A 26,464-nucleotide genomic window follows, 5' to 3' on the forward strand; every position below is an offset into this window, starting at 1 on the left:
AGAGACCAGTGGGTCCAGTGGGTTACAAACCATTCCCCTGACCGTACCTGCCAACCCTGTACCTCGAGGCCAATCCGGCTGAGAGACAGTACTTACGTAGAAAACCTAATAGGATACAGAGCCTGGCTGGTGGGATAAGCTAGCTACCAATTTCCCCATTGGATACTCATGCCCACCACACTCTTTTCAACTTTGGGAAATAACAATATTTGGCCCTGTATTAGAATAAAAGGGAAACCAAGGCAGCAGACCTCTATCAAGACTTGGTTTCATCACTGTCTAATGGTCTGATTGATCCTGGGGAAGGTTTTATTCGTCTGGGCTTTAATTTTCCAGACGGTGAAGGGGGACAGCCCTGGACTACATCAGGGACGCGGAGAGCCTTTCACTAGAGCCCTAAACCCCACAGCACTGCCACAGGACCTCCAGGTAGGAGATGGGAGGCTGGAAGGGGGGACAGGCCCAGTGGGAGGGCTGCTCAATCCACTTCCTCTCCCATCTTCCCTTATTTTACATATGAGTTTATCGAAGATTACATTTGAAGAGAGAGATCCTGGCTAAAAGGACAAATTTGAAAACCATAAATAGGGCCTAAAGAAGGGCAAAGGGTCTTCCCAGCCCACTGTGCCCCACTGATTCCAAGAATGGGGGAGAGGAGGGGTGGAGTTAAGAGGACGACACTTGCCAGAGAAATGTCCCTGTGGCTGGGGTCTAAGACTTTGAGGATCACTTTTATCCTCTTCTCTTCCGAAGTTCCTTCGTCGTCCTTGTAATCCACCAGGGTCCCAGAGTAGATGTGTGTCCGTGTGCCTCTCCCAAGGTGCTCGCCCTGGAGGAGGAAGCAGGAAGTTGGGGGACCACTCTCTGGGGCCACTGTGATGGCAGAATCTGGGACTGAGGACTTAATGGGTACACACAATACCAGAAAAGGGTGGAGCCAAGGCAAAAGAGCCCCAACAGCTCCCGGCCTCTTCAGTGCCTCGTCCTGGTCAGGCTTTCAGATGAAATAAAAAGCTACTTGGCCAAACACAGCTGTGGAACTTCCTGGGCCCCAGGAGACAGTCCTCATATTCCCACACAGTTCCTTCCTTTCTACCTCTAGGAACCGCCTGTGGCCAAAACAACCCTGACCCGTCACAAAACTTCTGACAGTGCCAAAGACCCAACAACCTCAGCCTCATCCTACGCCTCCAGAGCAGACTGAGAGAGAACCCCACTGGGGGCCCCCCACGCACAGGCTGGAGTACAGGGAAAGGGGGCTTGCTGGTCCTGGCTCTACTTCCTGGTGGCATTTAACTTGCGGACGTTCTTTTACCATGCTCAATCCCTGCCCACTTCCCGTACATGGGGATAATAAGGATACCAGCCTCATAGGGTTCTAAAAATCAAACAAGCAAATGGGTGTAAAAGCACCTGGTGCAGACCCTGGCACACAGTGGGCAGAAACCAATCTCATGGGCCAGTGTGTTTTGTTTGATTGCCCTCTAGACCCGGCACTTGCCCTTTCTCACAGGCCAACTGTTCCTTTTCCATCCATCTATCCAGTGTATGTGTGCACGTGTGCATGCTTTAAATCTAGTGGTGCAATTTACACATGCACGTGCCCTAGCAATCCCAGAGACGGTGATGTGAAGACATGGGCACAGACTGGTGGGACCGGCCCTCGGTTCCCGCACCTATGAAAGGGGATGATACCACCAAATGAGTGGCGTCAGGGCTAAATGAGGAGATGACCTGCACAAAGCCCGGAGCACATCATGACCTATTTCTAAGGACCCTTCCAGTTCAAGCGTGAATGATTCTGATTGAAACATCCTCGATATCTGGAAATCGACATGTGATTTAACACTTAGGCACTGTCACGTTATTGACATTGACCCCACAAAACCTATAAATTGAAGTTCTATTAGTCTATTATCCAAGGACCCCCTGTCAGTGCAGAAAATGGATGTGGCTGCCTCCTCGCCCCCCAAAGGAATGTACACCATTGTTAATCGGGTATACTGATTTGCACGAACAAACGCCACCATTTGTCATCTGTCACGGCAGAATGACGATGTGTCCGCTCTGTCTCCCGTATCCTGACAACGTCCCGTGACTATTCATTAAAGCTGCATCTGTCATGAAGCAATTCATCAGATTATGGGAAGCTGTGTTCCCAGAATATCCCATAAAAGCCATATGCTTTCAGAATCATTACTCTTCCCCAGAAGGATTACTTATTCTAGTGACCAAGTCACGGCACCATCAGGATTCCACAGCAGTCTGCAAAGACCATGCCTGTGGCACATCAGCCTCTTCCTACTCCGGGGCTCTGCTTTGATGCCTGTCCTTTCAAGGTCAGGTAGGATGATGGTCTCAGACAGCCCCACATCCTGCTCTACTTCCTACTTAGGCCGTGTCTCTTGAGAATGTAACCAGCTACTTAAGACAGACAAGTCTGCCACCTCTTCCAGATTGTGAGCCTGCTGTAGGTGGCAATTGTGCTGGCACCTGGAGGTGCCCCATCCCTGTGGGCTAAATGAATGCTGGATGCATGGAGGATGGCGGTTAACTGCCCAGAAGCTCAAGGGGAAGGAAAGAAGAAAGGCCCCCAAGTGTATGTTGGGCTCTAGACGGAAAAGAGGCTGGGGTGTTACTGCGCTGCTTATTTCAATCTCTGAACACAGTTCTGATGCCACCAGAGACAGAGAATGATAAAGACCACCCTTCAGTGAAGAAGTCACTGTAATGGAAGTGAGGCAGTTGTAGCTGTCGGCTTCCACTTCCTCAAAACCCTACACAACAATTTCAGGGATTAACTTAAAGTAAACTACAAACCAACTCCATGCCTGCCCCCCTCCACCAGGCTCCTTAATGGCGGTGAGCCCCTCCAACTCCTCCAAGGTGTCACAACCTCTCCCAGGTGGTAAATGGCCCTACGCAGATTCCTTCTCTTCCAGGCTGCTGGATGCTGTGTCCTTAGCCTCCCCGGGCATGTGGCCCTGGGTGAGGGGGCTGCAGAAGGGTACAGAACAGAAAGTGGGATGGGCCTCACACCCCTAGCCAAGGCCCAGGGGCAGCTATGAAGGAAACTGAGCCTGCCTAACGGCTGGGACACTGGTCTGGAATCTGTTTCTCCAGACAGTTTTTCTCCTTCAGGCCTAAATTGTGCGTCTCAGGCTCCCTCACCGTGTTCCATGTTCCCTCAGCTTTGCTCCTTCTGGAATCATCATCAGAAAGTCCAGACTCTCACGTAGCAAGTCATGGGGAAGTAAGGGGTCATCAGCAGACCTGATTCCTGCCGCCCTGTCAGCACTTCCGCTGAGTTCCTCACTTCCTTCTGTCTGCAGAAGACCCATGTGAAGGTCCCTGTCTCCTAAACAACCCCACAAAGCCTAATTAATCCACTTCAAGGAGAAGGCGTGTCAGGAGCATCAGCCTGGCGGAGGCAGGGTGCTGGTTAAACTGCTCTCACTGTGAAAGGAAAGTCTCCTTGTTCCTTTTCCACTGGGATTTGCCCAAACCCAGGCTTTATTCCTCCCAAAGTCCTCAGGCTATTCTGCTGCAGGGAGGCAGGACCCAGGAACCCCAGCCATGACTCACCTGCATAATGTCTTTCTTGAGGATCCGATCGAAACTCAGCTGACTCATGGGGTAGACGGGCTGCCACTCCTGGGCTTTCTTAGTAGCCACCAGCAGATTGGAGATTTCTGTGGAAGAGAGTGGAGATGTCTGAGCAGGGAAGCGAAGGCCCAAGATTCCAGCCAGCCAATGTCTGCCGAGTCACGGGACTTGCTGAACACATATCTGTGCATTTGCTGGTTCAGTCATTCAACAAATATTAAGTACTTCATTCCTGCCCTCCAGGACCTCACAGACTAATAACAGAGACACAACTAATCAAATAATTAACCAATCAAGAGGAAAGCTACAATTTGTGCAGCTACTCTAAGGACAGCTATGGGTTGACACAGCAAGACGGGTCCTAGTAGGAGAGGTGAGGGAAGGTTTCCCCAAGGAGTTCCTGCTCTATCTCCACAGGCTGGTACACAGCAGACACTCAGGAAGTATCTGTTAAATGTGTGAGTAAATAATCAGGGTGTGAGCCGAAGAATGTGAGCTAAGGAGGGAGAAAGAAGCAGTATGTTGGGCCTAAGGAGTGGTAGGAACCAAGGCAGGTAGGAACTAGTTTTGTGCAGAAGCACAGGGCAGGTGACCCAGGGAGAGGGTCGTGCCTGACCCTCTCGGGGCTCCCATGCTGCCTGAACCAAGGAGGCACTTACTAAATATTTGCTGACTGTATAGATTGTGAGCAGACCATGCCCCAAATTCTACTGATTCAAACAGCAAGCTAACACATTTCAAAATCTGCCAGGCCAGGGTCAGCACAGGTGGCAAACTGGGAATTAACAATCCACGGAAGTCACCTTCCCCCTACTGAGCCACTGCAAGTTACAGGGTATGGGGGGAGCCTCTTCTAGATTCTAGTGAGAATGTTCTGGGAACCTCTGAGGATTTTTATGTTGTCATCAGTTAGCGGCTGAGTACCAGGCCAATCTCTCAAACCCTCACCACCCTGCGAGGCAGGGTTTCTTGTCCTTTTCTTTTCTCTAAGCTCACATCTTCTGACACTTTCTCTGTGCCAGCCACTGTCCTAAGAGTCTCACCACATTAACTCCTTGGTCCTCATGGCATTCCTATGAGGCATATAGTATTTCTTATCCCCCTTTTAGAGTCAGAAAAGAGAGATTCCAAATAATTAAACCATTTGCCTAAGGTCAGGTAGCTACAGTGTTTCCCCGAAAATTAGACCTAGCCGGACAGTCAGCTCTAATGAGTCTTTTGGAGCAAAAATTAATATAAGACCCGGTCTTATATTCTACTACATTATATAAGACCCAGTCTTATTTTACTGTAATATAGTATAATAATAAAGACCTGGTCTTATATTAATTTTTGCTCCAAAAGACACATTAGAGCTGAGTGTCCGGCTAGGTCTTATTTTCAGGGAAACACAGTAGTAGTCCCCAGACCTGAGCTTCACCCTGAGTCAGGGTTTAGTCCAGTCTCTTACCTTCTTCCCACTGCACCCCTGGCCCTAGTGGGGGGTACAAATCTGGAGGCCAGAAACTGGGTTCAGGTACAGGTTCCCCTTGTTATCATATCACGAGTCTACTCCGTTCTTTATCCTGACTCTACCCTGTTACCCAGATTCAAACAGGCAACTCACAACTGCCCTGACGGAGAAAAGACATCAGGGAGGGGCCACTTGAATGGTATCCCCGGGGAAGGGTTGGGACAATAGGTGTTTGGGAAATCAGAGAGGAGGATGGGAACAGGGAGCAGTTGTGGGCTAATGATCTGCATGGCTGCTTCGGGGAACACAGCACCAGGGCCATCCCTGGGAGTGGGGGAAGCCATGTGACCTCCACGCACCCGTTTGTCACTAGATAAATGGGGGACTCGGTTGTGCCCCTTGTCGGGTTGCTGTGAGGGATAATGAGAGGCTGCAGGTGAAGGGCTTACTTCAGTGCCTGATGCACAGTGAATGTCCCATACTTGGCAACCACTGTGATTATGACCAGTATTACCCCTCAGCGACATCAGCCTTGTTTACCAGCGGTTCCTCAAGCCTTGGCAAAGTCCTGCCAGAGCTGAAGGTGTACAAATCAAGCACCAACCTGGACCCCACAGATGTGACAGGATCAGTGGTGACCGGGCCAGTGAGTGCTGTGGGCCCCTATCTCTTTCTTAATTAACATGGTCACCGTCAGACTTGGAGAGGGGCCGTGGGGCTGGACGACACACAAGAAATGGTGGACTTCACTGTCGCACTCACTCTGAGGGGCTGCCTGCTTTTTCTTTATTCCATGAGGAGTTTCTTGGTTGTGTTTTTCAAGTGGGAAACCCTGGCTGGGGTCTGGCCATCAGAACCTTGTGGTTAGAAGGGCAGTGACACTAAGGAACTCAAAATGACATTCTCTTTAATTTTCACGATTTCACCACTTCTCTAATTTGCAGGTGGCAGAGGAAGATAGAGGGCTTCTGAGGGCCTACATGAGAAGCCTCACACATGGGGCTGCTTCTTCCTGTCCCACCTCTAGTTCCTCTCCTTCCTCCCCAGTCTCTACATTCTCCAACACTCCGGAGCAGGAGAACTGGCCCTTGCCCCAGAGTCTTGGACTGATGGCTGCACCTGCACCTTTGCAAAGAAAGTGTGATAAAGGCCAAAGATCACTGGAGTTGGAGTCAGAAGCCATGAGTTCAAATCCCCACTCTTCCTCTAACTACCTAAGTGAGCTTGGGCAAGTATAATCGGGATAAAAACATACTCTGAGTTGTCCTGAGGAGTAAATGACTTAATATATGAAAGACCCTCAAACACTGCCTGGCAAATTGCAAGCAATACTGACACATATAGTAGCCATTACCCTCATCATCACTGTCTATTGCTACTATTACTGTAACTACTACTGATACTGTAACTACTACTGATACTGTAACGACTACTAGCTGTGTGGCCTTGAGCAAGTTACTGAACATCTCTGAGCCTCAGTTTCCTCTTCTTTATAATAGCTACGAAGAGCTATTATGTAGATAAAAGAAATGCCAATAGGCATGCATACTGCTTGTACCCACCAATATGGCAGCTACTGCTGAAATTATTCCCTTGACGGGCATTAGTGAATGCTGAATTCTGTGCTGGGTGCTGTGCTTCCCAGGAGTCACAGAGTGGAGAGTGAGAACCAGATCCTGTCTTACCAGTTCACAATAAAGTGGGAGAGACAGACACACACTCAATGCTTGGAGCCTCAACAGAAAGCCACGAGAGCGGTTCTATTCCATTCCTGTGCTTCTCCCTCCACAGCTACTGGCTCCCAGGTCTGGGCTAGTAGGGGTGGTGGTATCTACATCAGAGACCAACCCAGCTGATGTCTGCAAAGAGTCACGTCGCCATCTCCCACCTGCTACCACCTCTCTCTTCCTGTGGCTGCTGTTCTCCATGTCCTTAACACACCTACAGACTGCTAATTCTTAGGGGGAAAAAACAGAACAAAAAAATGCATCTAATATCTGGAAGGAGAGTAAATAGGGCCGTTGGGCATTAAGGTTTTAACTCCCTCTGGAGGTCTCACAGCCAAGAGGCAGATGTGTTTTTACCTTTGCTGAACATCTTCGAGCACAAAAACAAAGGCTGCAGTTACTCCGTGAGGCTGGCAGGAAACCCTATCTGATCAACAAGAACACAAGTCCTTCCTCTTTCACTACATTCAGTGACAGGCCCTTGCTGGGAGACCAGAAAGTAATTCAAATGTCAAGAACCCAGGCCCTTTATGTCCTGGTACTGCTTCCTCTGACCACCCTGCAGTGAGGACTCACAGAGGCATTCCTTTAAAGGGACAAGATGGGGCTCACACAGACTCCTCAGAGCACCTTCCACACCACTTACAGGGCCTCGGGAACAATTGTGCTGCCGTTTGTTTGAGGCCTGACCCCCTACTAAGGGAAGGATCTGACACATGCAGGGCAGCACTCTGCGGCTGGGGAATGTCAAAAACAGCAACACTTGGGGCCGCCGGACGGCTCAGTGGGTTAGAGCGCGGGCTCTGAACAGCAAGGTTGCTGGTTCAATTCCCACATGGGATGGTGGGCTGCACCCCCTGCAACTAAGATTGAAAACGGTGACTGGACTTGGAGTTGAGCTGTGCCCTCTACAACTAGATTGAAGGACAACAACTTGGAGCTGATGGGCCCTGGAGAAACACACTGTTCCCCAACAAAAAATTAAAACAAACAAACAAAAAGCAATACTCAAGGTACCTGGCATTCAGGATAGACCTGGCATCAAACCCCTCTTTGACCTTGACCTTGACAATAAGACCTACTTCACTTCTCTAGGACTCAGTTTTCTTATCTACAAGAAAACTTAGACTAGACAACCCCTAAGTGTCCTTCCAGTTCTCACATTCTGAGAGGTGATGAATCCACCTACAGGACATCAGTGACACTCTCATGGGGCATTAAAAAGAGCAGCTAAGTTCCTCACCCCCTCCTACCCTCTTACTCCCTGATCCTCCTATGGCTCCCCATTGCCTAGAGGATAAAGTCCCAGCTCCTTGGTGTGGCATCCATGGCCGCCCATGATCCCAAATCTCTCCCTTCCCAGTCTCATCTCCCCGTTCTTTCTAACTTCACCTAACACATTAGCCCTTCAGAACCTTGCTGCAGCCTCTGCTTTTGCCTGCCGCTTTGCCCCTGCACATGCTCCCCTGGACATGCCCTTATGTAACTGACAAGCCCCCACTCACTGTCCAGCACTCAGTTCCAGTCCTGCCTCCTCTATGCAGCCTTCCATTCCCTGAGACTCGGGGATGTTGACCATCACTTCTTTACAAGCCCAAGGTCTGATACATGTATGTGTTGATTTAAAAGCCCCATCACATCCGGCAGTGCTCATATCCCTGTAACATTTTCTGTATTAGATAGCAAACCCTTGGAGAGAGAGCAGGACTGGGGGTCAGGCATTTCTGATTCTTTACATCTAACATAGTTCTTGGCTCACAGAAGACATGCCAGGAACATTTCTCAGATAAATAAAGCATTGACAGGGGAACTGTCAAGACATTTTATCTTAAAGAAGTTTCTGCCTACGATTCCTAAACATGCCTCTTCCTGCAGCTTAATAGGGATGCTGAGGAAAGGGGTATGTTTTTTTCTATAGAAAACGCTGACACTTGAAGAATTGGGAACAGACATGTAACAAAACTCAATGAAAGACACCTAGAAACTGCGGGGAGGGGCCAGTCCCTTCAGAGCAGCCAGCTCCTTTGGTGGAGCTGGGTCTTGGCACCTGCGAAGCGCGCAGGGCATCACCGAGGAGACACGGGGACACCCACCTCGGGGCTTGGGCTGGCAGCAGCGCTTCAGCACAAAGCTGATATTGTCCGTGCGCAGAATCTGCTTCTTGAGGTGGCTCATGAGGTCCCCCAGGCTGGGGAAGCTGTGGTCCGAGCCATGCAGGCTGTAGCGACCCTTCTGCACCTCGATCTGAAAGTTCTTGAACTGTTTCTGGCCACCCAGCACCTGCCATTCGGGAAAAGAACCAGAAATGATTTGCTTTAAAAGAGGGGTTGGGAAAATGTACCACGGGGTCTGGACAACTAGGGTAACAGCGGAGGAAGCTGGGTGAAGGCTATAGGGAAACTGTTGCCATCTCTGTAACAGGTCTGTAAATCTAAACTTACTTAAAAATGAAAGGTTGGTCAAAAGCAAGTTAGCAAAACAATGTATGTGCAACCAACAAAAGGGAGACAGCATACACAGACCAGTGGTTTCCCGGAAAGCAGCGCTTGGTTTTGGACCAATGGGATGAAGTTCATGGAAATACCAACCTCATAGGACTGTCGCTACAATTACATGACATGGTGCATGTAAAAAACTTAGGAAGCACTTTATAAAGGCTAACAAATATTATTATACATGAAATAATAATTACTGTAGCAAAATTTATCCAGGAACTCCCTCAAACTGAATCCTTCCAGGCCACAGGTCTATCTGAGGAGAACCTCAGCTGTCTGGGCCAGTTTCAGGGTTCCATGGTACCACAGAGAGGAAATACAGGCACAAATTTTCCTTCAGGGCCACTTTTGGTACAAAGGGAACTATTTTAATGGTTAAGAATGAGAGCCAGAAAGATCTATTTATGGCATAAATTAGGACAAGATGCCACAGCTTCTTCGTATGTACAACGGGGATAATATCAAATAAAGCAGTAGGAGCATTCTTTCTGTGGTCCTTGTTTTCCCCAGGTAAGGTAACACCAGGTAGATAGACCATGTCGCTGAATGGTCTTGGGACAGGACAGGTCAATTCGGCCTCAGGAGGAGATTGGGATGTCTCATGCACCCATCCATGCATGTTAAAAACCTTCAACTTCCTCCAAAGACTAATGAATACACAAGAGAGACATCCTGCCAAGGCAACAAGCCTGACAAGTTCTGAGCCACCGTGCCTGTCTGAGCCAGGGGACCTAGTCGTACAGGAACACCCCCAGGCAGGCGGCCGCCCGTAGAGGCATCGCCTAGGACACCTGGCAGCACTGGGTACCTTCTGCCACTTCCTCTGCCCTCTCTTGACTGCGTCCAGTCCCCAGGGGTCCTCTGGTACTTTTCCTTTCTGCGTCTGAGGTCTTCACTATGCTAATGTGCTGACTTCCATCTCACTGGCCCCTCCCACCCTGGTTCTCCAAATTCATCTTAAACCCAATCAACATTAGTATATTTATTTGGGCTAATTCTGTAAAACTCATTTGTCTTTTAAAATATTCCATTTCTTGTATTTTGAAAAGCATTAGATGAATCACAAAGACATTTGTGGTCCAGTGAGGTAAAGGCAACAATTCTGGCTTCTATCTTAGCCGTCAGGATTTCTCTCACAACATCCTGGCTTCCAGCGACAGCTGAGTCACTAACAGACATCTCCACGTGTCTAAACATGGGACAGCAGTATGTCTGTCAAAATGTCTGAAGCTACCATCTGGGGAAAACTGTGTTAGGCCAGCTGCCAACGTGGCCTCGGCACTGGTTTGTACCAGCGAATGCCACACACACACACACACACACACACACACACACACACACAGCTCTGGGGCTCTGCTGATTTTGGCACTGAGTATAGAATAAGTCAGTCTAAACAGTTATACAACACTTTGCAAGTGTCTGGTGTAAACTGGTTTTCTGGTCGTGTTCCACCTCCCAGAGCCACGGTGGACCCCTGCCTTGGGTCATCGGAAGGAAGAAAGAAGGGGTCATGAGGGAGAAAGGTTATAGGGTCTGGCTGCTCAGGAGCAGTCTCCTTTGGGCAAGCAGGTTGCCCCTGTCGGAACTGCCAGGGATTTTTCTCAGAGACCCAGGCTTTTCTAACTTTACCCCCTCAGAGGGGTCCTCTCTGCAGCAGCTCCCGGACCAGATTGCACTGGACGCCCGGTGGCCACATGGCTTGACCCCCACCCATGCCTTGACTGACCTCAGACTTTTCAAAGCAGGTGACGGTCATGAGGATGTTGTCAAAGTCGGTGCAGCTCCATCGCAGGACGTACATCCCCTCCTCGCTTCCTTCTTGCCGCAATTTATTGATGGCATATTCTGTGCTAGAGGGAGAGAGAGGCAAAGGGACAAAGAGGTCACACCCTCCAGGAGCACTCTGAACCCCATGGAATAGCCGTGCCCCTGGAACGCCTCAGTCTTACAGCCCTGTTGCCTCACCTGCCCTGGGTCCTAAAGATGCTTGAGGGAACACACCTGTCTTACACTCCTCTGTGTCCCCAGGACTCATCAGTCCTGGAACACAGAGGGCAGTGGACAGGTGCTAAATACATACACACGTGAGGTTACTACACCTGGGGAATGGTGCTCACAGAGTGGAGGAAAGAAGGCTGACATGGTCGACATGTACCAGAAAGGCAGACACCCACTGCTCTGTGGTCTGTGACACTGTCATGCCTCTGCCCGTGTCAGTCCCTCACATTAAGTGCCCTTTCTCCTCTTCCAGACCTGGTAAACCATCCTGGATTCTTCTAAGTTTAACCTGATTTGAAATTTACCTACTCTGAGAAGGCTTCTTAGGCAATGAGTTTCAGACCCCACAGAACATGAAACATTCATTCATTCATTCACTCACTCACTCACTCACTCACTCACTCACTCACTCGTTCATTCAAGAAATACTTACTAAGGGCCCAAGATGTGCCCCTGCCTTTATGGCGCTCATATTCTGAGCGGTGAGGGTAGGCAGACAAGAAACAAGTGGACACGGAAATAAGCATAGTATATCAGGAAGCAATAAATGCCACTGAAGAAAAATAGAGCAGCGTAAAGGAGCCAGGAAGTGTGGAGTGCGGAAGGGGAAGAGGTATCATTATTTTATAAATGGTGGTCGGGGAAGACTTCACCGATAAGGGGATACCTGAGTAACCCCTGAAGGAAGTGGAGGCTGTGGAGGTTCTGGAGGAAGGGCATTCCAGGCCAAGGGACAAGCAAGTGCCAGGGGCTCCGAGCCTAACTGTGGGTGGGATATTTGACGGACTTGCTTTACTGTAAGGCTCAACCCCTTGCTCTGCAATTCTCTGTGTGTCTACCTGCCTGTGGGTCTTTGAGACTCTCTAGGCCAGGGTTCAGCCCACTAACAAACTACCTGTCCACAAGGTAACTGGGATAAGGAAGAAGGTGGGAACCGGGTCATGTGGAAGGCAGCTGATGGGATGCTTCCCCAAATATATTTTGGTCTGGAAAGGGAGACTCAGAAGAAACACAGTAGCTATTTTCCTTTACCTGAAGGACAGTCACATGTAAGAGGAAGGAAACTTCCTTTCTGCCTCCTCATTTGAATTCTGCCACTTGAATCCCTGTTGTTTCAAGTGGCAGAATTCAAATGAAGCGGCAGAAGTTACAGAGAGGCAAATTTAATGCCAGATCAGAAATGTACTGTGTTCCCCCGAAAATAAGACCTAACCGGAAAATAAGTCCTAGCATGATTTTTCAGGATGACATTCCCTGAACATAAGCCCTCATGTGTCTTCGTATAAGACCCAGTCTTATTTTCGGGGAAACATGGTATGTGTGTTGGTAATTTTTAGAGCTAGAATCCACTGGCTGCCTCGCATAGCATTCATTACATCCTCCATCACCAGAAGTATCTGAGCACAGGATACTCGTCCTGAGATGCAAGAGGGGCAAGATATCCAGCAAGGCCCTTTCCAGTGCCAAGGCTTGGCCACGCTCAGTGTCTCCACCATTTATCTGACACGTTAGGACATGCTGACCCAGGATTCCATTATTTACTACCCTGTCTGATGTGGAGATCTGTGTCCTATCTTTCTTGAATCACCCACAATGCTTGGCACAGAAAGGGGTCAGGATGTGTGGCACTTCTTGGTCAGGTGTGGAAAAGTGGGGGAGGAGGATGGACATTAAACTACGCGGAGACCCAAGTACGACAGAAGAGAGGAGGGGCTGCTGCAAGAACCAAGGTAAGAGATGACAGGAAGGCTGGACCAACAGACCAGCAGGGATAAAAAAGAAGGCACCAAATCAGTACTAAGCAACATGCCCAACTGCCCGCAACCTAAACAACACCCCTGTCTGAGGAGGCCACACTCCCCGTCACTAAAAGGTGGGTCTTTTCACACCGAGGGCAACAGAGAGGGTTCTAGAACCAACCAGATTGGACCGTGACAGCCGTTCTGTATGTTGTGGACGATCAGGGGGGGAGCCACATCAGTGCAGAGGTAATGATGGGCGTCTGCTGTGAGCCGAAAGTAGCCATCTACCAGGGACACGAAGGACAAGGCCTCCTCGTGGGAAGAGAGCTTCAGTTCCTGGTGAGAGAAGAAATGCCCATGGTTACATCATGTGCTACCATCTTAAGCAGCTGACTCTATGGGGAGTTACACAGTGAGAAGGTATTCATATTTAAAACACAATGGAGAATGCGTGACCCCAAAGGAAAACTCCTTTTGTTGACAATAGCAGTAACCCTTGCATTTATATAGGACTTTGACTACTCATCCCTTTCTGAGCTATTATCTCAAAACTATCAGTGTGTTTGTATGTGAGAAAGCGGGGAACGGGAAGCTGTGGCAGGCAGGTGAACTGTGAAGCTGCCACCTTCGTCTAGGTGGAAAAGCAGGCCAGAATGAAAGGGGTGGAGGTAGAAAAGTCGAAATGCGGGGAGAGGAGCGTGTACACGAGGTACCCTGGTCTTGGCACTAAGCAATGACTGACTCAGCATCACACCTACTTGAGAAAAGGAAGCAGAGCACAGGTGCTTCGTCTCAGGCAGAGTTGGTCAAGAAGGCGAAACTTCTGGATTTTAATCCAGGAATGGTCCCAGATACAACAATGAGGTTGCTAGACACAGTCCAGGGACCTCTGAGGGTTTGGAGGAGGCAGAGAGTCTCACTCAAAGTAGGAGAGGCAAAAGTGGGGAAGAGGAAGGGAATAGCCGTGGGAAGGAGGTTTGCAGAAAAACACTTGGAGGTGACAGGTAGTTTTTTTGTTTTTTGTCTTGATCATACAGCCCTGAGCAGAGGTTGTCCATCTGAGAGGAGCCAAGGGGTCAACTAGGAACATCTCCTGGGGAAGGAGGGTACGTAAAGCCGTGATTAGAGCTTTGACTCCCAAAAGTATTCAAAAGCACCTGAGTCTTCAGAGCAGGGCAAAACACTACTTAAGAATAAGACCCTTTACACAGCACTGTTGCAAGAAGAGGCTAGTGGCAGAGAAAAATAGACCAGTGAAGGGGAAAGAGGGCGGATATAAGCAACAAGACAGGGTGGAGGGAGGGGGCCGCGTCACAGTTGGCTGCAATGCCAAGGGCAGGGAGCTCTAGGCCTGTGAGTCAAGGAGGCCACCACAGGGACGGTGATTCAGGAAGCAGACTTTGTGCTGAAGGTGCTTCCTTTCAGGGATGACCTGGCGTCCACTGCAGATCCCCAAAGACAAAATTCAAGATGGTCTAGCTTGGGCAGCCCTTCATCTAGTCATAGATGAGTGAGAGTGGAAGTCTGCATGGAAATGGGAGACCTCAAGGAGATGCAGAGAAGAGAGAAATCAAGAGATGATGCGGTAGCAGGTAAGCATCATGCTTCCCAGGAAAAACCGGCAGCCAAAGTATCGCCTGATCAAAGGACTTGGACCTCCCTGGCTGTGAAGGGACGAGGGAGTGAGATACAGAGGAGAAAGCATCGCAGTGTCGAACCTGGCTCCACAGGTTCTGGAGCCAGCGTGGCTGGTTGTGATCTCAGGATCTCCACTTGCTATTCTGTGTACACATATGTAATCATCGTGTTTACAGGTCCCAAACTGCCAAAGACTGGCAATCGCAAATGGTTCAGCCTAAAAGCTGAGTGACGATGGGGACGTTAATCTTTCTGTACCTCAGTTCCCTCCTCTGTAAAAAGGGGATAGTAACAGAGCCATCTCATAGGGTCAACATGAAAATGAAAAGAGTGGAGACTTGTCAAGCATTTAGAATAGGAAATGCCTAGCGTGCAGTAAGAGCTACTGTTTGTAAAGAAAAATAAAATAAGGCGGCAAGCGAGTATTTATTTCTTCCTGACTTTCTCCTGCTCCCCTACCCAGCTTGGCACAGAGTCATCGGCCCATGTGGTCAGAGCATGCTCTGACTTCGATGACAGGTGCACCCACTGGGTGCCAGACTTGAAACTGTCAGCCAGGACAGGAGAGGGGCAGGCCCACAGAAACTGTACCAGCTGGCCGCTGCTTCTCCTCCTCGGCCATGTATCTTCCGAGTTTGGCCATGCACAAGAGCCAGATCACAGGTGTGCCAAGCTCCCCCTCACTACAGAGTCTCTGGGGAAGAGAACGTTGGGGAAACCGAAGCAGCAACAGGCAGAACCGCCACTTCCTCACTCTGTGACCCTGGACAAGTTTCTGCACCTCTCCACGAGTCTCAGAGTTTCCCCTGGAAATAGAGCCAAAATTCCTACATCGAAGGTTCTTGTAAGGACTGAAGAGGATAATTGTGGACAGAATATATAACACAGCCCAGGATCTATAATATGCTGAATGAATAACACTTATTTTCACATTTTCCCTCCTTCCATTTCCACCTTCCCACTAGCATCTACCTGGGCTGGTCCACTTCTCCTTTCACCTTGTGGTTTGCTATGGTTTCCTGATGAGATTAATGTATGTTTATTGTTAAAATGGGGTGGGGGGGCTGTTATTTGAGGAATAAGGAAATTAAAATCACTCATAATTCCACGATACATAATAACTGTTACTATTTTATTATTTTTCTGAGAGCATGTGTAGGTACACGCATACCTTCTCAAAAATGTTTGAACAAAATTGGTGCTGTTCTATAGGGAGCTTTAGAGTCTGCTCTTTTCCCTTTACAAAGCATTTTTCCAGATTATTTAAAAATTCAGCAATTTATTTATATAATATTCTATTACTCAGGTGATTTATGATTTACCCATTCTATTACTGTATTTTTAGGTAATTTTCTGTATTTTGATACTGTAAATACTGTTGGAATAAACATGAGCGTTCAAAGATCACTGCCTGCATCTCTCACTGTTTCTGGAAGACAGAGCCCTAGACTCCTGAATGGAGGAATATGTAAAGAATTTTAACGCATGGAGCTAAGCTGCTTTCCAAAGGGTACATACACCAAGACAAGTTACTCTAGTTATAAAAGGGTGACTGTCCTAAACCATATCACCAGATTCTTTCCCAGCACTGAGTGTTATCCTTTCAACACACTCTTTGCCAAATTTTAGGCAAAACCTGGTTATTTCCCTGGCGCTGACTACCTTCACTTTGCATGTACCCTGCCTCGCCAACCTGTTCGCCCCACATTTGCCAGCTGTGACCTCCCTGAACAAACATGTATATTGTGGCAGGGTTCCCACTTCCCCTGCCAAACGGGCCTGCCTGTCTAGAATAATACACCCTCCAGTGACACCAAAGGAGAGGAAGTGAGATTGACCCCCTTCCTCTGTCCGAGAGTCACTTGGGTGTGCCTGACACCACGAGGAGACTGCCACCGCGGCCACAGCCACCCGCCTGATCGTCTGCAAACGTGCAAAGTGGGGCTTCCCACCACCCTCACCCCAGCTCAGCAGAGAAGCTGTGCAGGCCCTGGGGGGGAAACGCTGACATCCACCCATCTTCTGTGCCTTCACACTCACTAAGGTTTGTGAAATACTGATGCTGAAATATCTTTGGGAGAGGAGCAAATGCTGAAAGATACACACATTTGCAAAACCAAAGGAAGACACTGGGATGTACCAGTATAAATGCAAAAACCTGTCATCAGTAACGTCAAGGTCAGCAACAGGGGCTTTGGGCTTCAGTAAGATAATCACCAGATTTCCTGTGAAAGGCATGTACCTCATAACTGTCCTCGCATCACCAGATCCAGACCGAACGGCTTCTGGAGCAAACTTACCATTTTTTTGTTGTCCTGCTTATTAATGCTGACAACAGATTCCTTTATTACGATGTGGGTGATTTCGGGGAAGTAAGAAAAATTGCTCCACTCTTCCCGGATTTTGTTTCTCTCCTCATCCTTCTTGTGTTTATTTTCCAGTTTTTTCCGTTTCAGTTTATTTTTTTCCTTTTCAACAGGGATAACCTGATAACATGCATAAAAGTGACAGAGTTACGTTGGCGTTCTCCTTTTCTATTGGTAAAAAGATCAGTGCTTCTGGGAAAGCAAGGCAGAGCCTCCAACCTCGGGGGAGAGCATCAGCCTGGACTTACAGAGAAACTGGGAGAAACAAGGATCACAGTTTTGGGTCCTTCTCAGGGAGGCCTAGGATTGTACGCTTGGAGACCTTCATGAAGACACTGACTAACCTCTTTATATCACCTCTAACGTACAAGTACACTGAGAAAGGGAAATGAATGTCCATTACACATGCATCTACAATGAGGGCCCTCACTTCTGTTGTGTGTTTCAACAGAGGCAGAGAACCTGTTCCTCCCCAAATAAGACTGGACAGAACATGGGCTTTCTCCTTGTCTATCACCAACTGTCGTGACTCTATGACAATATTCAAGCCAGAATTTTCAAGAGAAGGTATAAATGCCATGCTTGACCAATCTAAGGAGTCACACGTGTCTGCACGGGTTTAAATATTTTGTGTAGCATGAGTCTTAAAGACTAGAGATCTGGGGTAAGATCCTGCCCCTGCCAGTTACTAATTAGTTCTTTCATCTCTTTGAGCCTCCATCTCCCCATCCATAAAGCAGAGATCTTACATCTTCGCAAGGTCCTTTGAGGATTAGGTAAGTTTTCATTAACATAGTACCTACCATATAGAAAGCACTCAGTAAGCGTTAGTCATTGTTATTTTAGCAAGAGAATAAAACAGGAGAAGAAAATCTCACCTTTACTTTAATACTATTATTTACAATAATAATAATGATGATAATAGCAGATATAATAACTTACTGAACATTTATTACATGCCAGGCTCTGTGCTAAATGACATTTAGTTCTCTCACCAAACCTATGAGGTAGATACAGTATCTCCATTTTACTGATAAGTAATATGGGGCTGATATAGGTGAAGTAACCCTCCCAAGGCCATGTAATGGAGCTAGGATTTGAACCAGGTTGAGTTAGGTTTAAAACCCACGCTTTGAAACCACTCTGCTCTACTGCCTCCTTCGACAAACACTTCAAAAAGAAGCTTCAAATTTAAAAAATCAGTTACCCTATTTCATGGAGCGAGAGGCGTAAGTTCAATTCTTGGCACAATCATTTATCAGTTATGACCTTGGACAAGTTGCTTAACTTCTCTACTTCTCTATGCCTCTTTGTGTTCATCTATAATTTAGAGATAATGGTAGTATTCCCCTCAAGGTTTCTTTGTTTGTTCATTTTTTGTTTTTAAGGAATAAATGAGTTGATACACATAAAAAGTGTAGAAAAGTACTTGGTACATAGTAAGCACTCGGTAAATATCTGATGTTCTTATTATATTATTACATATTGTATGTGTTATTCTATTTCTCTGTGTCCCTATAGAACTCAATAAATACTTATTTAGATCTACTGCTACATGGACGCAATAAAAGGTGAAGGGTTCATGGTCTCTAGCCTAAATAAACTCAGCCGACAAGGGTAATGGGTAGCAAATAGATCGCTACAACGGGATCAACAGAACACGCCATGTGACCCAGGATGCCCTGTTTTCATCAGCCACCTATTCCACTTACATTTGGTTTCTGTCTCCACTGGATTCCAAGATTTCCAGTCACCATCACTTCATAGTAGAGAACATTTCCACTGTCGTTTGGATGAAACCAATTCATCTCATTTTCTGATGAAATCAGTAACATGGAGGTCTCAAATATTTCAGCACCGTAATGTTTTGTCAAAGTCTCCAACGTAGCCAGGTATTTCACCTTCAGGTCATGTGTGGACACACTGCTGTCACAAATGGTCTTGTTGTTAAATTCCTTGAGGAAATCCTTGAAGACGTTATTTATCCGCATCCTGGTGAGAAGGTTCCTCTGCCTGATGGACTTATTCAATGTTTCTGGAATATATCGCTTGTAGCTAAGAGAAAGTAGAAAAATAATACCTCTTTTTCACATACAGGTTAGCAGAGAATAGTTTGAAAACAAACCCAAATCTATAATCTTCCTTCCATGGGTTGCCAAATGAGAAACGAGGATCTACTCCCCCCCAGAGGGTCTGAGATGGCGGTCAACAGAGACCGGAAGAGAACAGCAAAGTGCATTCCACAGATTTTACTGAAATGGAGATGCCGACAAGTATCACCCAATTTTCTGGGTCACAAAGGCAGGCAGCAAAACTACCTTATCTATGTTTTTGCTTGCTGATGTGATGTCACTGTTGTGTGCACATTAATATAGATGTAAACACACAGTTATAAGATTCAGCATCAGTTAGCAAGTGGTCTGAAAGGTGTCAAGAGGGATTAGAGAGGCTTTGTATGTTCTACGTACATGTCTGTTTCCTAATTTTTCTATAAAGGTCACATATTGCTTTATGAGAAATGGGGAAAACACATAAAAGCTAATTACATCCAAAAGATAATCACACAGTGTTTGCCATGTGAAAATGTCCCAGACAGATTAAATGGATCAATCAGTAAACTGAAAGGTTATGACCCATCCAGGTGCTCACAAGAGAGTATCTATGAGTAACAGAATCTCAACAAACTGACACACTGCTAGAACAGGAGGCAGCTTTAAGGCGAGTAAGAATACCCGTGAAAGAAAGAACAAATCTACTGGGGGCCAAACAAGTGGGGAGACTTGTGTGCCTGTTACTCCCCAGCCTGAGCACCTGGTAATCCCTGCTGCATGAATGGTTTAAAAACAGTGAACACTGTGAAGTGTGAATTTACCCCCAGTAAATGTTGTAATATTTTTTTAGATTAATGTAATGGAGGGGATGATCAGAGGAGAGTTGTCAAGTTTTTACGTTAGCCTCTTGAAAAAATGAAGAGGAGGTGCCCAGAGCAAAAGCCACAGGAGAAAAAAAAAAGAGATAGAGAGCAAAAGTAGCAATACAGCATGTATCTAACCAGTCCGTGCATTACTGAGGAGCAATTCGTGATCTGCTCCAGACTCTGATCAAGGGCAGCGGAGGTCTACTCAAGGTCAAAGGGATACAATAAGTAACCTTATGAGAACATGCATGCTGCCTATCACAACTATTACAACTATAAATAATTTCCTCTTCAAAATGAGACTGTCTTCATTTATGACAATTACATCTTACTGAAAAAAAAATTATATTTCATAGGTGAGTGGAAATTACCACGTTTCCCCGAAAATAAGACCTAGGCAGACCATCAGCTCTAACACATCTTTTGGGAAAAAAATATAAGACCCGGTATTATATTATATTAATTATATTATATTATAAAACCCAGTCTTATAGTAAAATAAGACCGGGTCTTATATTAATTTTTGCTCCAAAAGATGCATGAGAGCTGATGGTCCGGCTAGGTCTTATTTTTGGGGAAACACGGTATGCAAATTGAATATTTCTTCACAGAGACTTGATCACAAATGACAGTTTTAAGTGAATACAATTTCCTTAAGGTAACAGTTAATCATCTTTCACAACAGCTCTCTAGGGAACTCTAGTTCAGGCTGGGGAGGGTAGTAGCTTCCTGTAGAGATATATTAAGAAGCATTTTAAAATACATCCAACACAGAAGGAAAAAGTGCAGTGATAGATGGCAATGCCTACAATGGGCAGAGAAGGAAGGGGAGGGTGTGGGGGCCACTATTCTGATTGGCAACCGCAGCCCAGAACTTTCACCCTAGTACAGATGTCAAGGTCATCAGCCAACATTCCAAATCAGGACACAATCATAACTGAGCTACCTTTTATAGATATTCTAAAAAGAATATTTGGGCACTGCAGAGAAGAGGGGTCAGCTAACAGCTGCCAGGGGGTAAAATGAGATGTGCGAGCACATATAAAAATAACACCATCCCCACCATCAATTCTTTAGCCAGAAGAAAGCAATAAATGAGTTAACACATGCAAAGGTTCACCTGATGTCCTTGGGGAGTTCTGGCAGCTGCATCTTCTTTATCATGGCGTAGTGGGAGATGGCCAGGACGGCCATCCCCAGACACTCGTTCTCGATGTCATGCCCGTCCTGCTCAGTCTTGGGGTCTCGGATGGGAGCCAGGCATTTGACCAAATCATACTGGCCCTTTGGAGCAAAGGTGAGAAGAAATGAACCACCACTTAAATTTCAAGAGTCCACTCATGTTTCTGATCTTGAGAGGCAGGTTCTCCACACAGGGAGGTGCTAGCCAGAAAAGCAGTACAGCATCAGACTAAGGAGATGGGTTGTGTCTCTGGCACCCAAGCTCTTTCTCAACAGCTGGGCAGGAAGGGGCTCAGGTGATGTTCTCTCTGGATTCATTTATTCACTTAACAAATATTTTTTGAGCATATGCTAGGTCCTGGCGAACAGCACGAACACATGAAGCCCTCTCAGGGAGCTTACCAAATAAATGGTGAAAAGCAGCGAGGCCTGGGCTGCATCCGGGCAAGGAAGGCAACAGCTGGCTGGGGTTTGCTCTTTCACTAATTCCACCACCATGAACTGAGATATCCTAGTCTAGGAACTGGGTGTAAAATCGACAGGGCACCTCACCCCGTTCTGATGTAGATTTAGAAAATGGGGAAGGAATCCACATTGTACAGTGCCTCACTACCACATGTGGTTTCTTCAAAATCTGCTGTTCAAGTTTCCAGTGGTGAAATGTATCACCAAAATACATCCCCTCCCCGATGGAGGTGCCCAGTATTCCAAGAGCCAACGAGGGCTTCAAAAACAAACAAACCAAAAACACTAAAAAGCAATGCCCACCCCCTGCCTTGTGCAGAGTAACGAAGATGCTGTCAGTGCCAGCTCTGGTTTATTTTTATTAAACCCTAACCTCAGTGCCAGACATGCTGCCAGGTTCTCTCATTTACTATTTCACTTCATCTTCACAACAGCCCGAGGAGGTTGATGCTAACTAACATCATCATCTCTACCTGACAGGTGAGGAATCTAAGGCACCAAAAGGTGAAATAACTTCATCCCTTCATCTGGCAGTTATTGATTCCTGAGAACCCATGACAGGCCAGATGTTATTCTAGGTGCTAGGGATACAGCAAGAAACCAAAGTACATCCCTGACCTCAGGGAGATTCCATTCTAAGAAGAAAGAATAACAAAATAGAAATAGGTAACATCAGGTAGTTATAAAAAACAAAGTCAAGTAGAAAGATAGAGAGCCAAGGAGGCCAGGCACCTAGTGAGTAGAGGGCTGGAGAGTCAAACGTAGATGTGACTCCAGGGCCATGGTTCTTCGGTGCTGCCCCACAGCCACACTCAGTCTTTACGGACTAACTGAGAGCATCCGGTACTCTAAGGGCAAGGAACTCCTTCGCCTTTCTCTAGCTTGAACAGAAGTAGACACGAAGACTGGAGGTGGTATTCCTACATAAGGAAGCCACTCACTTGCCCCAGAGTGACTTTAGTTTACTGGTTTGGGATAGAAGGTTCTCACCGCTGCAGTTCCCCTTCTTTCCAAGACAGAACTTCTTGTTTCTCCCAGATAACAAAAGGACACTGACCACTTCCACAAACTACCGAAGAGAAACAACAATCACCTCTGCCAGCAACGTGTGCAGAAGAGAACAGAATCCGAAAGGATTCTATTCAGCTGTGATTTTCTGTACACATCACTGGACAACTACCTAGTCAAGTAACTCATTCCTGAAGGTCTGAAAGGTCAGAATCTAATGCAACACTTACTCTTGAAGTATGATGCACTCTTCCTTTACACTTCCTCTCCCAAGAAAGGTAAAAGAATAAATCTCAGATATGAATTTACAAAACTGAGAGGCTGAATTCAAAAGGATCAATCTGAAAACAGCCAGTTAATTTCTTTAACACAGTTATCTGCCCAGGACTGTGTATTTCTCTGTTGTATGTATGGATGGGGATAAAGTGTAATCAGTAACTAACGCTGTACAATGGAATCTAACTGTGACACAAAATCACATGTGACAGTTTATCCTAAGGTCCTTGAAAAGAGTCTGGTGATATTAACACGTTGCATACGGATCACGAGAATCTTCACGAAGGATTTAAACCCCGAAGTTAACAAATAAAATACTATAAACACGTAGGTATGAGGTTGTTCAGACAGCCTGTAACAGTGATAGCATAACAGGGAAAACTTGAGGAAAACCAAAATTGTCCAGAAACTAGAGATGAGTTAAATAAATGATGGCTTTCCCCTGGATCCTGCCTCACACTCAACTTCCCACCTGAAAGCTTCACTTGTATGTCTCGCAGGCATCTCCAGAAGAAAATGTCTAATTCCCACCCCTTCTCCAATCTGTCCCTTTCAGTCTTCCCTATGTAGGAAATGACTCCTTTATCCATCAAACACTGTCCAAAACATAAATCTCACATCATCTTTGATTCTTCAAATTCCCTCACCTTCTACAGCCAACCCCATCAGCAAATCATATTAATTCTATCTTCCAAAGTAACCACAGATCCATCCATTTTCTCCAAGTCTCATGCCACTACACCAAGCCACGCTGGCATTTTCTCCCATGTGGACCAAGGTAGCATGTTCTCAGCTAGCATATCTGGAGTGAGCTCTGGCTGCAGCACAATCCACTTTCCATGTACCAAGAAGAATCATCATTGACTTCAACCATAAATAAAATCAAACCCTTCCAAATAGCTTTTCATTGCACTTAGGGTAAAAACACAACCCCTTGCCAGCTCATATAAGGTTCTGTGTGATCTGCCCCACCAGTCTCATTCCTTATCACCCTCTTCTTCTCCGGACACACTGACTTTCCCCTCAGCTCTGACCTACCTCCGGGCCTTCCCAGTTCTGTTTCCTCTGTATCAGATGTTTTCAACCGGGGAGACTTTGCCCCTGAGGGGATATCGGGCAGTGTCTGGAGACATTTTTGACTTCCACAACTGGGGGCACGGTGCTACTGGCATCTCATGAGGCCAGGCGTGTGGGTAAATACCCTGCAATCACAGGGCATTCCCTAACAACAAAAAATTATCCCGCCCAAAATGTCAGCAGTGCTGCTGTTGAAAAGCTTTGCTCTACATAGAAGAAATACCTTCCCCACTCCTCCCTGAGAATTGTAGGCTCCTTTTCATTCTTCAAGATTCGGTATGAATGTCCCCTTCTTAGAGAGACCCTCTCTGATCACACTATTTAAGTGATGTCTCCCCAAGCAAGCCCCTGCTCCCCATATTATCGATCACAAAAGCTTTTTTCTTCACAGCATGGCTCACAACTTCTTACGTATTAGCTACGTATCACTTTATTTGCTCGTTTGTTTTCTGTTCGCCCAACTTGAGACTGTGTCTGTCTTGTTCACAGTAGTTGCAGCCCCTCAGCAAAGAGTACACAGACACTCAGTAAATATTTGTTGAATAAGCAAATGATTATGAAGTCATTGAAACAACAAAGATCTGTATCTTTGACAATCGAAGGATCATCAATAGGAGGAATAAAAAATCAGCTTATGATACGAACAGTAAGATGTTTTCAGAAACCACGTAGTACATAATATATATATTTACACGGTAAAATCAGTAAGCATATGAAATATATATACATATATGCATACATACACGTATGTATGTATGTATGTATGCATGTATGTAATCTCAGGGTGATGTCACTTAGGCGACCCTTCTGGCTTTTCCCTAGTGTCTAATCTTTCTTCCACCACCACAATTCAGAGTGAGCACTTCCTTCCTCCACAAACATTACGAAGAGAGAAGTGCCTTCATCAGCCCCACTGACCCACACCTTCTCTCTCACAGCTTTACTCTGCTCTCTCTATAGAAGGCACTGCAGATGAGAAGTAAACTGGTAGAAGGTGAGGGGAAAAAGAAAGGAATAGGGAAGACGTGAAGCCTGGAAAACCCAGAAATGGGATAACCAGCTGCCTGGACACTGAATTGCTGCCTTCCCTCTCCTTACTTGGGGCAAATCCACGGTAGCAAAAACTGCCACAAGGCAGGCCATAAAGCATTCTACTGACTCATTCCATGAAACCCAGGTTCTGTTGGGCCCAAACTTCTTACCTGAGCAAACAGATACTCCAGGGAGCTGGCGTCAAGCAGAGGGGTTGCATCTGGAACTTTTTTTTTCTCGTAGCCATTTTTCTGCTTCTTTGGAGAATGTCGCCACACCGACTGCTCGTTATCATTGGTCCCATGCCAGTTGGTGAAATAGAACCTGGAAGGCAGGAAAATAATGTCAGTTGTGGGAAAGGGGACCTGGAAACGTGTGGGAAAGGTGTCCTGGTTCTACCCAGAATTATCAGTGCCGGAGGCTAATCTTTCCTGAGAAGCAAGCAGACAAACATTTCATCTGTGTAGCACTTCATTGCTTCTAAGGTCCTTTTCTTTTTCATTCTTACAAGCTCTCTGTGAAAAGCATCCTGCAGAACCTCATCTATGACTCAGAGATAAGGTGACTTCCGTAAGATCACAAAGATAGGTCCTCTGACCTTTTACTACATCTTCCTAAATAGGAAAACACCCATGACGAGTAGATGTCAGCCCACCAACTCCTTTTATCTCTAATTTTACCTTTAATGATGCCATCCTGCCTTGAATCCAAGACCCATTTTGTTCACATTTTAACATTTCTAAAATCTAGCTTCATCAGACAGCCAAGGTATACAGTGAATACGGCAGTGTTTCCTACTTCCTAGACAGCTGTTATTAAATTGATGGTTTATCTAGGATAAATGGAGTTTTAAAATAGAAGACATACATGAACATTACTATAAGCTTAGCCTGTAGTGTTGTGAATTACATTAATAAGCACTTAATATACATTATGTTATTTAATCCTTATAGCAACTATACAAGGTAGATTTCATTGTTTCTATTTTACAGATGAGGAAAACGAAGGTTCCAAAGGTTAGGAGGCCTAAGCCTATAAGCCCGTTATCTTAACTGCCACTTTCTCTGCCGCCTGTTAAGACAAACACAGTGAGTTCTGGCATGTGTGAAAGTGAGTGAGCCGAGCTGATCCAGGCTATCTCTAGGCTACAGACTCAGCTGGTGCCTGGGTCTCTCTCCTTTGTCACGCCCACGTGCTGATGAAAAACCACAGCATGGTCAAACAACAAATAAAACTTCCTCCCAGAAAGAGCTGCCATTAAACTCAGACTCCTGTCACTGAACTGTAATTGCAGAGCCTAACACATGCCAGGCCCTGTGCCAGGCTCTGGGATGCAAAGGGTTCTTGAGCACAATCCCTGCCCTCTGTGAGGTTCCCTGTCTACAGGTCCAGATGGCAATCAGTCAGATCCAACAATAATAATAAAGTAACATGTCATACATGTGACTCATCTGTGACTTTCATGGACCCACACACACACAT

The 26,464-nt window shown here is 46.4% G+C and overlaps 1 protein-coding gene across 2 annotated transcripts in view; it reads right to left on the minus strand.

The window, feature by feature from the left end:
* The window catches only part of JAK1 (Janus kinase 1), a 123,712-nt gene that overhangs the window by 14,847 nt on the left and 82,401 nt on the right, over positions 1-26,464 (minus strand). For both annotated transcript variants that reach the window (XM_019731635.2, XM_074334860.1), the window contains exons 5-13: positions 25,153-25,306; positions 21,063-21,226; positions 18,738-19,080; positions 16,960-17,145; positions 13,200-13,357; positions 11,008-11,131; positions 8,880-9,066; positions 3,586-3,692; positions 686-829 (exon numbers count right to left, since the gene is read on the minus strand). In XM_019731635.2, coding sequence (XP_019587194.1) covers positions 686-829; positions 3,586-3,692; positions 8,880-9,066; positions 11,008-11,131; positions 13,200-13,357; positions 16,960-17,145; positions 18,738-19,080; positions 21,063-21,226; positions 25,153-25,306 — 1,567 coding nt within the window. The remainder of the gene's footprint in view (positions 1-685; positions 830-3,585; positions 3,693-8,879; positions 9,067-11,007; positions 11,132-13,199; positions 13,358-16,959; positions 17,146-18,737; positions 19,081-21,062; positions 21,227-25,152; positions 25,307-26,464) is intronic.

Source organism: Rhinolophus sinicus, linkage group LG06 (genome assembly GCF_036562045.2).
Source record: "Rhinolophus sinicus isolate RSC01 linkage group LG06, ASM3656204v1, whole genome shotgun sequence".
Taxonomy (NCBI): Eukaryota; Metazoa; Chordata; class Mammalia; order Chiroptera; family Rhinolophidae; genus Rhinolophus; species Rhinolophus sinicus.